Below are 16,200 nucleotides of genomic sequence, written 5' to 3'. Positions count from 1 at the left end.
AAGGATCATCTTTATGTATGCAGCAACTGTTTAGGCTAAATTGTTAAGAAAAGTATACAGGCATTACAAAGGTATATATGGGTGACATACATATTCTGACACTGACATATTTTGCACCAGTACTTATGCTGCCTACTAAGGAGTCAGTTCTCAAGCACAAATTTCCTGTAGTTGAATATGTAAGCAGAGCAAATTCATTCTGGATGTGACTAAGTGCTCAGCTTTCACACTGCAGTCATATTGACAGCCACATCAGAGTAACTCAATAAAGTGTTCATGCAGAAAGGTAACACTAATATTGAAGAGCTTTCACAGAATGTAATGTCTCACACTAAAACGGACTTATCCAGAAAGGACATCATGGAAGTCTAGCACACTAAATTTTGGTCAGATTTGAGGGTTGAGGAGGAGATGATGTCAAGCAAGCAGTCTGCATAATGAACTTCAAACAAAATTTCCAGTACACAGGCTTGAGTAACTGCAGACCTGGTAAAAGGTCAGATGGCTTTACCTTGAAATAAAGGTTTGGTCAAGTCATCTTCCTGGGGTTACACAACGACTGTACTTATGAGAAAATTGGTAAATGACCAAAGAACGTGGAGAATTGATTTCCCAAACCAACTCAGATTGCATACGCCAGACTGAAAATTTCAAGAGCATGGTAGATGCATCTGTGCACGCATGCACACACACATGCACAAATGCAAACAGGGTGTATTATGTCACTGAGGGAAGATATTTAGGATGAAATACTGGAGGTTTTCGTGTGCATTTTGTATACACTCCACACAAGTGAAAAATACCTAGATATTCAATATGGCAAGGTGAAGACAGGCTTAGGTTTAGTTGCTACTATCTTCTGCTAGCTTTTTGGTAATTCTAAATAAAACATACACATGTACTATCTTTTACCTTGGTCCAAGAAACACACAGTTATAACCATTCAAACATAAGGAAGTTTCCAACTAATTTTTTGCATTTTAAGTCACCTCCAGTGGCTACCATGGCAGGCTGATGACTTCCATGGAATTCATCATAGTGTACATTCAGATGTCAATCTTGAGCAAGGATAATGTTCATCCAACTTAATTTGCATAGCTTTGCTTTTAGTAGTGATATTAAACAAGTAGCAGACAGTACCTTTGCTTACTGACACATTTGGAATTTTAACTGAATACAAAAATGGAAAATAGTATTGAATTTCTGCCCTCTGTTTTAAGACTAACATTGCTAGTGCTAGTCTCTAAGGAAGTATGAACTATTTTTTTCTGCTGGTAAAGACTTCAAAAGGTTGCAACTTCAGTTCTTAGTACCTTCCAATTTGGCCCCAAAGGTCCTCTCTTCGTCTTAACCGACTGGAATAACGCAGGGTCTTCATCAGCTTTGTAGTCCTATAATATAAAAAAAAAAAACCCCGAGAGTCAGAAAAAAACCCACCAGATTCAGTATCCCACTGTATTAAGCTTCTGTTCAAGACTACCAAATTGATTCTCCTGAGTGGTCTGGAGCAGGATGGGTGGAGTTAGTCTGACTTAACTTTGTGTTGAATACTCCATCATACCCGCTCATTCACTGCATATCAACAAGTGGTGCTCATTATCTGTTTATACTACAATAGCACACCAGGGCTGCCTTCTAGGTCAGAATTTTCTTGTGCTACGCACTATGTGACATAAGCACTATCCTATTGGTTTTGTAAACTTCTGAGGGGAAGAGAAAGCAATAATATAGAAACTAGTGTGCTAACATCATCCAAGCTGCAACATATATCCACTCCTGAGAATGCAGAACAGAAAGGGAAGAAGGCAAAAGTGAACTAACTTGCAAAATTAGAAACTGCATAATCTCAATCTGTGACACACATCATCAGGCTAAGCAGAGAGGGCACAAGGCAGCAGTCTGAGTGGCACTGCTTTACAACAGACATGACTGGTGACAAAGTCATATACAGTGGGGGGAAAAAGCAAATATCAATAGAGTTGAAAGATGGCAAATGCTTCCACCATATGGATTTACTTAATTTTATAGATGAGGGGTATGAAAATGGTTATTAGATGAAGATGCTACTTTGGAAATTAGGAAAGGGTTAAAAACTCTGACCTCAGTAACTGAGAACATGTAAGGTTTACACAATGTATGAAAAACATCAGCCTAAGAATACCATTACACCCATGGGGCCAAGGACAACTGTAAAAGTTTAAGTTACTTTAAAGCAGAACAAATGCTTGGTGGGTGCTACAGAAAAGCCCAAGAAAGTTTAGCAGAGTTTAAGGTCTCATTTTTAAAACCAGATTTTAATAAGGACAAAATTTGCAGAACACAGAGTGAAAGAAATACCACCAAAAAGCAGCTTACCGACATTCCCCCCGCCCCCACTCCTGCATCAGGGAGCTGTCACAAGGGATCGCATTTGTAAACTGCTTCTAAGAGAAATTAAAACTAAGCCTTCGCTTTTCTAATGCATCCCCCTATATTCAAAATTAAATACTAGCAGCAGCAAGATACACGTACATTTAAAAACTGCCTCTCTGAATATTAAAACTGAAATATTGATGTTTCTTCTGAGGCATACTGAAATCATCTAACTACATCGCCGCTGCATAAGCGGTACGTTTTGGAGAACTGGTTTCCCTAGACAACTGAGTTACAAAGTTTTTGTAGACAAAGGCATGAACACAAGCACATGTAAAATAAACCCGAACACTACAACATTATAGAGCAGGAATTGTCACATGGAGTTACACAGGAGACCACTCTAGTCTAATATTCTGTCTTAGTGGCCAGTAACAGACGCTTCATGGAAGGATGCAAATAACCCAAGACAGAGCTGTCAATCCAAGCAGCGAACAGTCTGGCCTTCCCTATTCTGTGGGGTTTTCTTCTGGAAAGGATATAAACTCTTCCATTATAGAGAATCATATAACTGGGTATTCCTCTCCACTTTTATTCTTGGCCTCAGTTGCACCCTGTGGTAATTAGCGACTAATGAATTATGAACTGTGCAAAAGTATTTCCCTCTCCCGTTGTTCTGAAGGGATTTCATATTTATTCTCCATATTTATTCACTAGGAAAATCCCAAACGAACCTGGGAAAAACAATCCACATGAAAGAATTCCAGCCAACTTTCCTCAGCCCTCCCCAAACAGCTCCATATCCCTATTTTTCATGTTTAACTCGTGTAACTTGAATTCAACAGATGGTACTCGCGCATATACAACTGAGGAGCTGTTACATGAATTCATGGTTTCACCTGCAGAAGTACTGAGCATCATGTGTAACATGCCAGTTTTCAAATCTAGATTCTTCCATTAGCATGGAGGAACAAAGGCTACTTCTAGACTGAAATTCCAAATCCACAGAGCAAGCCTATACAAATTAGTTATTAATGCTTTCATAAGAATTTTGACATTTACAATGCACTTTTTGCAAGCCAGATGGAACTGCAAAACCCAGGAGGTCCTCTCAGAGGAATATGACTTCACCTACAGAAAATCAGCTGTTATTCTCTGATACTTTCTTCTCCCCAATTTTTTCACATTGTTCCCAGCTCTTTTAATGTACCTACCTATACTATGTATTAAAACAGGCCGAAGAAACCTTTTAATAGATATTTTTCCCCAGCCATTCTATAATTAATGTATCTAGAAAGCATTAATAGGTATTCAGATAAACTTCCATATTACGCATTCAATATATATACTTAAGAATTGAGCAACTATTTCCTAGAAACATTTAAGTGAGTTAAAAGACATTCAATCACGTTGCTCATCAATATGCTTTACAACTTCCACGAAATAGTATTTTCCTCTCTTTCTCCCTCTAAACTGAAACAATATGTTTATTTAAAGAACCCAAATAATAGCTAGCTAACTTTAGCAGGGTGCTCCAACAGGTGCTAAAATAATATTGTATCTACCTCATGGGGACAATTTGAGGAATCAGCATAAGCACTGTACATTAACATTTAAATTCAGCAAAGCTTAAATGTAAGTCCACTCAAATTATTATAATTGCAGAAAGACTAACAGCAATATTTGTCATCCGAATTTTAGTAAAAAAACACTTATGATTTTACTGGAATAAGGCACATGTCTTTTTTACAGACATCAAGAGCAGCAAATATATGCCTTCATGTATGATAGCTTCAGCATACAGTCAGTATACAGCCCCAACTCTCAATTACTGCTGCCTGTGAGCAATGGCACTGAGCAAGACAGCCTGCTGGCTTTGTTCGCAGTCTGTTTCCTCCAGGAAACCAATGGGGGAGGCGAGCAGAGGGCACACAATTTACAGTGCTTGCCACCAGCTGTAGACTTCTCATCTCGTTAGTTATTTCCAAATACCATGGGCGAAGACAGCTGCAACCTACTCAAATCCTCAGGTCCTGCATATTCTGGAGGCTGAATGCGATACACATTTCCCACCCCCCCGCCAATCCTTTACAAGTAAATCACCTTTAAGAAATATACGTGAATACTACAGAAGAATATTTTTATAGAAATATACTTAATGTTTTAAATTACTGATTATGACTGCCTTTTAACAATTTCACTCAAACACTGGATGGAAGACACTGAGAAAAGGATCAAGCTATAGGAATGGATAGACAATTTTCCAATCAATGTTTTGTTCTAGATAACTAATTCCTGGCACAAGTATTGCTGCCATTTTTGGGTAGCAATGTGTGAAACAGAATCACAAAATACAAGGGCTTCCATATTTTAGTGCCAGTTTTGTAAATAAAACCAGGTACTGCATTAGAGACAGCCCTGAATTGCTTAGTTTGATTGTCTGAATATCCTACCAAGGTAGAGCTCACATGCTCATACTGTAGTGGTGTAGGGCATATGGATATCCATACCATATACTTCATTTGCACTAGCGATACCCAGAGGATGCTGCCTGGCCTGCTGTCCCAGCTGTACGCACAGTCTCGCAGCATTGTATGACAACATCGTATTTAGGATGTTCTCATAGTTAAAGTGTATCTCTGTGCTTTCTTTAGAGGGAAAAAGAAGAAAGTGCAGTAATTATCATGAGACTGTTGTCATGCTTCTGTGGATCGCTACAGAGTGCAACAGACCAAACCTAAAAGCAGCAGGACAATATCAAGATGAGCCCAACATATGTAATATACTGGGATATTAGGAAACTAGGAGAGAACATAACACAAAATATCTTATGACACTAAAATTCTGTGGTACATCTGTATTTTGAATATTACATTAATTTTTGGTACTCTTTTCTCTAGAATACATGAAAAGTGGAAGAGATACAGAAGACAGCAAGAATGATTAATTATGGAATCAATTCCATTCAAGTAACAAAGTAGACCATGAATCTTCATCCTAGAAAAGACGTGACTGAGAGGGATAAAATACAGAAATCTGTAAAACCAGAGAGGGAATACGTGTAGCTACGGGCTGGAGCTAGTAGAAGCTGAAAACAACAGCCAGATAAAATTGTCAGCAATCCAAAACAAAAATCTGAAATGACTTTCAAAACAAATACAGGCAGAATACTGCCAACTCCATCAGTGGTCAATAATGATCAAGAAAGAAAGAAGATACGGGCATCTTTTAGATGGGAGTGATTTTCTGAAAATCTTTTGCTGAAGGAAAACTAATTCCCTTATGAAAAGCAGTGCTTATGTGTTTGTGCTGCAACAGTGACATGCTTCTAGGCAGTAAAACTTTTTTTCCAAACTGTTCACTAGAAGGACAAATAAGATGCAGTTCTGACTCCTTACTAGAGCTACAGTAGTGCATCCTCACAAGAGTAGGATGTAATTTGTTTCTTTACAATGGCACACTCTGCAGAGATTTCACTACATAACTGTCAAAGAGAAAGATTACAGCAGACCACACAGCTTATCAGCACTGGATTTACCATGGAAAGCCCCAATATAGAGAATGCAGCGAACCACTTCATTTCAACGACAACCATCTCAAATTAAGTGCAACCTGTATCATTAAAACAGAAAAATAAAACACAATTTATTAGTCAATGCTGTATTTTCAGAAAGGCAGTACAGGGAATTAGACTATTGTGAACAATCTGGGCTGCAATAACATGTGGAGGCACCAAAATGCATAAAAAGATAAAAAGCAGAACACCTCTTCCCTAAGTGGAAAGATAATAATAATAATAATAATAATTGCAGAAATGGTGAATTTGTAATATTATTTATGGTTATACTGTTTATATTTCATTATTTAGATACTTATTATTTTACATGATATATTTATTATTGAGATATTGTAATTGTAATGTTTCTATTATTTGTCATGCCTTCTCATTCCAATTAGACAACACTGCCTACCTAGCCCTTCCTACACCTGTTGCACTTGGGAAGCAGGCGGAGTAAGCAGCAGAGTGGAGGTCTTCACCTTCCTCAACATCCAGTGTTGATCACTACTGGAAAAAGCACACTGTCCTGGCCCAATCTGAAAAGGCCAATGCCAGTCAGAAAAATCCACAGAAGACTGGATGAATCACTCTGCATAAGATTATGAAGTGCACGTATTTTGACTAGGTGACGTTACTTGTAACTAGACTGTACCTTTGTACTAGCTTATAAGAGCCAGGACAAAATCAGGTTCAAAGAACAAAACCCCTTCACCCTGAACTTGTTCTCAAAGCAGCTGCCATCACTCTTTACAGTCCTGTAGTATCCAGTAAATGGCACAGACAGGAAGAATCAACATACTCTGAGAAGCTTACACAGGACTAATACATGCCTCACAGCAACAGCAAGATAGCCAGGGTTAAACACACACCAAAGATTAAAAGCCTCAACTCACTACAAGTTGCCATAAGGCACTGCCAAAAATCTGCCAAAAAACAGTTCCAAGCATGCATATAAATATAGAAATTTAACTGATCTACTTCCCTTTGTAAGCACTACAATGTGAAATCTACATGAAATATTGATTAAAGAACCCCAAAACTTAAGAAGTCAGCATCCTTGCTTGAAGAAAGCTAAACAAACTTCAGAAAACAAGGCCTCTTCTCCACCAGAAAGATAGCTTTCACATTCAATATAATACAGAAATATAAATGGTCTTGCCACATGATTAAAGTGAAATATACTTGGCGATTTCTACATTTGCATTGCAACCTCCTTCCTGAAAAAATAAAATAAAAAAAGAAACAAAGCAAAAATATCAACAAATGTGACTATTTCCAAGTAAACAGATGCTTCATCCAAAATCCTCCAAAACTTTAATATTAAAAATCGCATTCACTAACAAAACTTGTGGTATCTCATACCATTAAGTACTTCATACTTATATATTATGGTATATACCATACAAGCTTATAGAAACACACTGTAGGATGCAAATTTTCAAATACACAACAATCAGAAAACTTGCTAAGGTAAGAACTTTGCTTACATGTGCAATCCTTGTTTTGGCATTTTGGCATTTAAACTCACCTACCTATGCAACTTTCATTTGCCTATTTTATGTTGTGGAATTATTTGACTGGATACCATAAGGACACCCAAGTCCATATGATACGATGTTATGTGCCATCCTATCTCTCCCTGCACAAGGACATAGGTAAAAAGCAACTGTGCTCTTGCATATAGGACCACATATAAGCACAGCTGGAAACACTGGGAAAAAAATGTTATCTACAAGTAAAATGTAGGAGGGAAAACAAAAATTCAAAGAAAATAGATGAGTCATGGTAAAGTTTTCTATGCTAGAGACCACATACAGAAGCTTTGAACCAACACCTTTCAGGACTCAGTTAACCTAAATCCTGTTAAGGACAGAAAAAAAACCCTGTCTCGATTAAAGTCTAGATGGACAAGAGAGCATTGTAGGAACTCTTCTCAATACACAAACCCTACCAGCATGCATGGAAGAAGACTGGACTAGAGCCAAAGTACAAATAAACAACAGTTCTTTGCACAGTTTAAGGAAAATATCTCTGCAGCAAGAGCTTAACTCCTGACAGCAACAAGTCCTTCTTAGGAAGAAAAACAGGCGGCTGTTGGAACAAATATTACAGCTAAAAAACCCCGAAGCCCTCTTGAAAGCTTGACAGGCAAAACATCGTTATGCAGCAGTGTAACGATATAGAGGAGCTAAAAACCATTTCAAAGAAATACACAAATATCATTTCACAGGCAGTTTCTGCTCAAAATCTCAATATAATATGCATGAATGCAACGCACTATTATAAAAAAATTATTTAGAGAGACTGTGAACCACATACAATAAAGTAATAATGGCAACAAACCCAGAATCCAGGTGCCTCTCTACAATTCTCATTCTCATTTACAAGACCAGCTAAAAGTAATAACAGTACTGCTGATAGCTCATAGTTCACTCTACGAAGTAGTATAAAACTTGAAAGCATATATACAGGACAGAATGATTTTAAGAAAACTTTCAGAACCTAACATAAAAATGATACAAGTCTGACAACTTATCTGCAAATTCATGAAAAAAGCTTCCTGAACACAGAGTGGCATAAGACTAACTAGGCAGGGTGGACACAATTTCTGGCTTTTCAACTCAATATTGCATTACTTTTTTTAAACAGGAGAACATACATACTATCAGTGTTATCTAGCAGAAAATGCACATAAAGTTGACTGTGTAAGGAGATGTATAATAGCACTTTTCTCCAATATAATCCATAGCTCTGTGAATACTCGTTCACAGCACAATAAAAGATTAAAATCAGGTTGATCAAAGTATGTCATATTCCCAACTCACTGCATGATTTCCAAGTCTCATAACTGAAACAATCACCAGCACTACTGTACACTTAACTGATATGCAAGAAAAGCATTCGCGTATTTTGGGTAGGTTTAGCTAAATGGCTTTTAGTAACAAGTGTCTTGCAGTCATTCCGAACTCCTGAAGAGTCCTGTAACTACAGGGCAGCTATCAAGTGAACTATTCCCTGAAATCACCTTTGAAAGAATGCCAAGGTTCAAACGAAAAAAAATTAGCCTTGTTAAATTAGCACAGATGTACACTGCAGTGTTGTGCTATGTACTAGAAGTTAAAGGTCTCGTAAGACAGTCTGGAAGATACGAACATTTATAAGCACCCAGGACAGTACTGAAAAAACCTTAGGGGAGAGAAAACAGAAAGAGGGGAGGAAAACACTAGTAAGCTACAAATAAGTCCTATTTATACATACATAGGTTGTTCCATGGGATGTGCAGTTTAAGATGCATACTTAAAACAGCAAGCCACGGGCACTACTGAAGGAATTAAGCAAAATTCAAAGTGTGTACAAGATATTCTACTTTCTAAACCAGTAAATAACATCCCAATATGAAGAAAGGCTGTTTCTGTAAGCAGGCTGAAGTTTGGGAGAAAGTAACAGGGCCATCTAACAATCACCTGGGCAAACACTTAATTCTTTGCATCTTTATTCTAAAGAAGTACTGATGGAGGTTGAATAGTTTATCTATTCAAACTCAGTAATTCAGACAAGCCTTTTTCTATAAATAAAAACATCCAAGGCAAAGCAGAAAACACACTTTGGGACAAAAAGTCAGGTCTGTAGCTGTGAGTCTGTTTTCCGCATATCTCTGGATACTGGCACCTCAAAGAGCCCTGGTCACCAGGGACATATCCATAGGGTCACTTTCAGGGGGTGCTCTGAGCACCAGACACTGTCATTTTTGATGCCTGAATCCTGATCACTAATGTATTTTTAAACAAGTCAAGGACGTTACAGGATCCACAATCCCCTGGATCTCTTAAGTACTGTAAGTCACTGGGCTTTCCTCGGCAGCCTAATAAAAAGACTGACTACTCCATACCCATAGTCACTGTAGCATTCTTCAATACCCAGTAATTTTGCAGGCCAGACTATAAACACCTAAGGCAATTTGACAGCGGAGCTTCACAAGACTTGAGGAAAAAACTGCTGAATAAAGATATGACCACATGATCCAAAGTCATCTAGTTATCATCCACCAGCTGAGCACCAGTAGCGGTCCACACACCCACACACCTGCCTCACCTGGGCACCAAAATGAAACAGTTCCACTGAAGTGCAACAAAAAAAAACAGTTTAAGTCAATAGGGCTTTCTCATGCTTCTTCAAAAAGAAGTGTTCTTGATTTTTTTAAAGACACTAAGAGGTATATTCTGATCCTTTTGCTAATACACAGAATCAACTTTATGACCTAGATAAGACGTTCCAAGACTGTTACCAATAAAATGTATGATGATACTAAGCTTCTGGACTAATAATATGGACCTTTTAATTTACCATGTGATGGGCATCTAAGTCCAAAATGGGAGAGAACCACCTATCAGAAGAACAGCTCTTTCATTCAAGAATTTTTTAACACACTTTTACAGGCCACAAAAAAAAAAAAAAAAGCATTTCCTATATTCCATTCTATTTCTTCAAACTGTAGAACAAGGGATAGTACTTACTGCATAGCACACAGAAATCCTGTATCTCTAGTACTTAATGCATGTGTTAAGTAATTTGACTGATCAGTATAAAATAGTATTTTTAGAGCTTTGTTTCAAGTAATATAATGAAGATTCACTATGATCTAGAACAAGACTTAATTTCTTCATTGTACAAAAATAGCTATAAACCTGATTTCAATTTCTTTGTTTGCACTCCACTCTACTTTCTTACAAATTGTTTCCAAAAATGTAGCCTCTTCTGATGTTAATTGAATGTTCACTTCTGCTTACTCTTTAAAAAGTTTTACTCTCCTGGGAAGTGATTTTTATATACAAATCATATAAAGCTACATAGATTGTATGCTGGAGATGATTAAGAGAGGGCAGGGTTAAATTTATATCTAAAGAAAACCACAGATGTTGGTCAAATTATTTCTATACATACTTAAATGAGCATGAGTTAGCATATGCATGCCATTAGTATCTTAAAGAAATTTACTGGTTTTATATTTATGCTGATTGTAGTTCTGAAACTAAAGTAACTGCCACACTACAATAGGTTGGACAAAGTTCATTCACTGAACACAAGAATAGATCTTGAATATATGAAAACTTTAATCAAATTTGCTGGATCTTATAAATGTAGTTCCATTCTTTCAGCCATACTGTTATCCAAGATAGTACATTTGGGTTGCTTATCCAGACAAAACTATGACTGAGAAAATAAATGTACAAATAAAACTTTTCCTTCAGCAACACTGACTATTCTTTTCCCTAAAAAAATTAGCCAAATTAGCCAAAACCAAAAAGCCTACCCAGCCACTTAGAACGGTAATTCCCAAACAAGCAGTATTGTAACATTAAAAAAAAAAGCCATACAATGCACACGATTTCAGAAACTACCCGACAGAGCGCACCAGTAACTGCTCTAATACCACTGAACAAAGACGAAGAAACTGTAGGACAAGAACCTCTGGACAAATTGAATACATGGAAAACAGCTAATGCTTTCATAGGGGACATTTACTTTCCAAAACCAGCAGCTTTCTCTGGAAGCATAAAGGAAGCATGCAGATCAAAGGCAATTTAGTAACTATGATGTAGCTGAACTTTGAAAAAAAATTTCCTCAAGTTCTATTCCCTAAACTTCATAAAGATATTAGCATAAGTGGAAAATCTTTCTCATGGAGTCATAAGCAGTAAAGAGAGAGAGAGAAAACAAAGGCCAGAAACTGCAAATTTTCCTAACAGGAAAGACTACAAGTATGGATCCCAGAGAATTTGTGCTAAGTAATCCTTAACTGTCTAGGAAACAGGGCAAACAAGTGGAGTGGAAAGGGTGTCAGCCTACAGATAACTCAGAGTTACCAAAGTTTGCATAAAAGTTTGAGTACAAAGTCAGTCTTTGTTTAATAAAGTCAGGACTTTGCAAAACTCAATTTCTGGGAGATGAAATGGAAATGAAAATTTGAATCACACGGTGAAAATTAGTCCCAGGTATTCCTACACAATGACGGGCTATACTGTGAGTTTGAATTTGAAAATATTTGTTCAAAATATTTGCTAAAAAAAGTAAATGGTTTTAGAAGTTACTAAAAAAAGGAAGAGAATGCAGAAACATCAGAAGAGACTTAAGACTTTGGATTAAACCACTCTGCACTCAGTTTTGATACTCTGTAGGTCAAATACACAAAAGAAAAAAGAAAAAGAATAGAAAAGGAAAAAAAAAGAATATAATGTACTGAAAATAATTCCCGGGACTTCCACATATGAAATGGCTTCTACACGAAGATGGACTTAAAGGACCCTCAGCTTGCAAAGATATGCTGAAGAGGAGGTGGGGGGGGGGGGGGGGGGGGGGGGGAGAAAAAGAAAATATGATCAGAATATGTAAGATAAATTGTGCAGAAAATATAAATAGGGACACACCCCCCCCATTAATTATCAGTCTGGCAAAAGGAAGTATTTTTTCTCCATACCATCTAACACTCTACAGAATTCATGATGCCATAAAGGTCAAAAGCATAAATGGGTTAAAAAATGGATTAGATGTGCACATGGGCATGTAAGTGGCTAATAAACGCAACAGGCCAGATATAACCACTGGCTCTGGAAGTCCTTTAAATACAGATTGATCTTTCAGAGATATGCATCTCCCAGCTTCCAGTATTCTATACTTTCCCAAGTTTCTCAGCCTTCCACAAGTATCTGCTACTGGCCACTAACAGGATACTGGGTTACATAGATTTTTGTCCTGAGCCAAAATATAACTTCTCTTAGCGTACCACCATCTGTCAGTCTTCAGTACAAAGGAAAGTGGCAATATCAAAGGCAGGCCATGTAATCTAATAGTGCAAGAGGGCATACAGCATAAGCAGTGCTGTTCACTAAGAGTACTTCAAACAGAATAACTACTTAAGTTCAACACACAGTAATAAGCACAACCCTTTGTTTACACATACTGTGATCAAGCAAGCTGACAGATGACAGCATTGTAGTTGTCTGCCACAATTCCAGGCATGGAATAGAAAATGCACAACACACATTTACCTGCCAGTTCAGCTCTAAGGTCATATGGAACGTCTGAAAGAACAAGGGGCAGCAAAATGATTCCTTGCTGCATTAAAATAGGCAAGACACATTTAATTTGTTTACAGGGAGGTTCTCCAAACAATGTATTTTCACACATGTAAATCTACAGATCATCTGTTAAGCATCAGCTAAGCAACAGTGCAGGTTATACACCTATGTTGGTAATGCAAACGGAAATTTCTGAAGCAGAAACCTTTCCCCTTCGCACATCACAGCGTTTCCCCTCCTTCCTCTACTTCCCTGCAAAGAAGTCCTCTCCCCACAACACAGGATATCCACGTATTTATTTTCAGAAAATAACAATTAAATAGTATAAAGAACATCAACTTGCACAAAACCAAGACAACCAGATTTACTGCGTAAACACAAATGGGTAAGTGTCGATATTAGTGCATACCATTTGCCTATTATCCAAAAATAAATGATTAGACATACACATACACAGTCCAGCTGTTACAACTGAACAAACTAGGCAACAATCCCAGTAGATAAAGATGTGTAGAAAGCAACAGCAGTAATAACAAGGAAGTAAGATAGGCACATAAATAAGTATGGTGAAGCTGCCCTCTAAAGTTGCGTAAACCAGCATCTAAAATCAACATATCATACCTTCTTCTTCAGATCAATCATAACTGATATGAAAAATTGGACATGAGCTAGCAACATACACTCGCAGCTCAGAAAGCCAATTGCATCCTGGGTGACATCAAAAGAAGCATGGCCAGCAGGTCAAGGGAGGTGATTCTCTTCCTCTGCTCTGGTGAGACCCCACCTGGAGCACTGCATCCAGCCCTGGGGTCCCCAGCACAAGAGAGACAAGGACCTGTTAGAGAGGGTCCAGAGGACAGCCATGAAAGTGATCTGAGGGCTAGAACACCTCTGCTGTGCACAAAGGCTGAGAGACTTGAGTTGTTCAGCCTGGAGACGTGAGGGCTCTGGGGAGACCTCAGTGCAGCCTTTCAATATTTACAGAAAGCTTACAGGAAAGACGGAGAAAGACTTTTTACCAGGGCCTGTAGGGACAGGACAAGAGGTGACAGTTTTAAACTGACAGAAGGTAGATTTAGATTAGATATAAGGAAGAAATTTTTTACAATGAGGGTGGTGAGGCACTGGAACAGGTTGCCCAGAGAAGGGGTGGATGTCCCCTCCCTGGAAGTGTTCCAGGTCAGGTTGGACGGGGCTTTGAGCAATCTGGTCTAGTGAAATATGTCCCTGCCCATGGCAGGGGGGATGGACTAGATGATCTTTGAAGGTCCCTTCCAATCCACACATACGACTGCGAGCTGGTTAACAAAAAATTGACAATAGATGGGAAAAGAACGGTAACGACAACAAATATTAAGCGTTGTCCTGTCAGCAAAATCTCGACATGGCATATAAAGCTTAACTAGAAATCCCTTCATGTATTTATTTCATACAACCACATTCAGGCTACCGCTGTCTTTTCTGCGCAAAGTGCTATTGAAAAGGCAAGTTGAAAGTGTGCATGCCCAGCACTAAACTTTGCCACACTCACTTCTTCATCTAGCCGCCTACTTCCATCGCATGTGTAAGCAAGCTAACACAGACTTCACACAATCCTGGTAAAGACACTCCTTCCAAATTTATACCTATGCTCTGCATACAAATTCACTGAGTAACTAACTATGTGGTCTTAATAATAAATTCTGTCCTTCTAAATTTTTGCTTCTTATATCAAGATATTAAGCTTCAAATTCTTGGGGAAAAGACCACAGGCTCCTATGGATAGACTTCTGGGTATATACAGGACATTTACGGTTGCCGAAGCAATCACTAAAGATGAAACTGAAAAAGTAATCGCACAGTTTTCAGAAGAGATGAGCAGTTCATGTCTTGAGAACTACTCTAATGAACAAAGTTTAAAAACAAGAAAAAGCAGGTCTAGATTTCAATGGCAAAACCTGATTGACCCGCTTGAGATTGCCCAGAATGAAGGATGTGTGGAGGGACAGAACTTAATTTAAAGAATTTGTAACCAAAAAGTAGCAGCAGAAGCACAGGAGTAGCTTGGTGGAGACACTGTGCTCTGTCATGCAGGACAGCTGGGACGGATTCTTGCACTTGGGCTCACACACAAATGCTTGCTTGACTGAATCAATTACTTTATTTACAGTTAAAAGCAAAAACCACACCTGTGCCAAAAGTCTGTTGCCCTTCATGTCTTAGTTGTGCAATTAGAAGTCAAATTCAGTAGACTGAAGTTGTCAATGCATTTACTAAGCGTGGAACTTTGGAATGAATGATTCTATTCAAGACAATTTTCATTTATCTGTTGGGTAAAATCCATACTATTTTAGTTTATTCACAATTAACACAAAGCATCAATGGAATTAGCTGCATGCTACATCCATATGCCAATAGCAGAGCATTTACTTACTCCTGGTTCTACTTGAGTTCTATCTGCAATGTCAATATGGACAACTTCAACACTCTTCCATGTGTTTGGATCTAAATTGTGCACCTGCAAAAAGAGAAAAAGGAATGATTTCCAGGCTGTCACCTTGCACAGTGGTGCACCTTATGCAGTACATATGCGTGCCCTGGGCTTTTTTCTGGGCTTCATACAGGCAGTGTTCTCAAAACCTATCCTTTCTTCCTCTGCCTTTCTAAAAGGGAATAATCTTCACAGGTACAGTTTAATTCACTCACTAACCAATTTTAAACCAGCACAAAGCCTTCACTTCTTGTGCATTCAGGAAACCTGGATTTAAGATTAAGCTGTATTCTTCTGTCACATTCGTTAGCGCTAATGAAATCAAGCTCTAATTACAAACATTACCCATTCAGTAATCTGCATGAGCTTTTTGATCTAGAAAGAAGCTGCACAAATTCTAAGTGCAAATTTGGCAGGTTTCAATAACCTGACTAAATCTAGTAGGTTCCCAAAATCATAGGGTTGCCTTTAATATGGACCAGATGAAGTGTGTGTGGTATGAAGGTATATAAAGGTCTGAAGATGTAATCAGCTCCACACCTGTAGTCTGTTAGGCATACCTAAACTTACAATTATAGCAAGCACAGCTGTCCAAAAAATACTATTCTTCTCTGTAGCTCATCCAAGCACTGAAAACATACTGACAACTATTCCTTTGTGGATGGTTTATAAGTATGTTTGTCACTACAGATTAAAAAAAATCTCCAGAAGGGACCTGTGAACTGAATCAGCTGTTCTAGGGA

The 16,200-nt window shown here is 38.1% G+C and overlaps 1 protein-coding gene across 1 annotated transcript in view; it reads right to left on the bottom strand.

Moving 5' to 3' along the window:
- PITPNB (phosphatidylinositol transfer protein beta) overlaps positions 1–16,200 on the bottom strand; it is a 36,434-nt gene that overhangs the window by 12,560 nt on the left and 7,674 nt on the right. The window contains exons 7-8 of the mRNA XM_075718425.1: positions 15,401–15,484; positions 1,314–1,391 (exon numbers count right to left, since the gene is read on the bottom strand). Of these exons, the coding sequence (XP_075574540.1) occupies positions 1,314–1,391; positions 15,401–15,484 (162 nt within the window). The remainder of the gene's footprint in view (positions 1–1,313; positions 1,392–15,400; positions 15,485–16,200) is intronic.

This window comes from Pelecanus crispus, chromosome 11 (assembly GCF_030463565.1).
Source record: "Pelecanus crispus isolate bPelCri1 chromosome 11, bPelCri1.pri, whole genome shotgun sequence".
NCBI lineage: Eukaryota > Metazoa > Chordata > Aves > Pelecaniformes > Pelecanidae > Pelecanus > Pelecanus crispus.
This window is presented reverse-complemented; position numbering and strand designations above follow the sequence as displayed.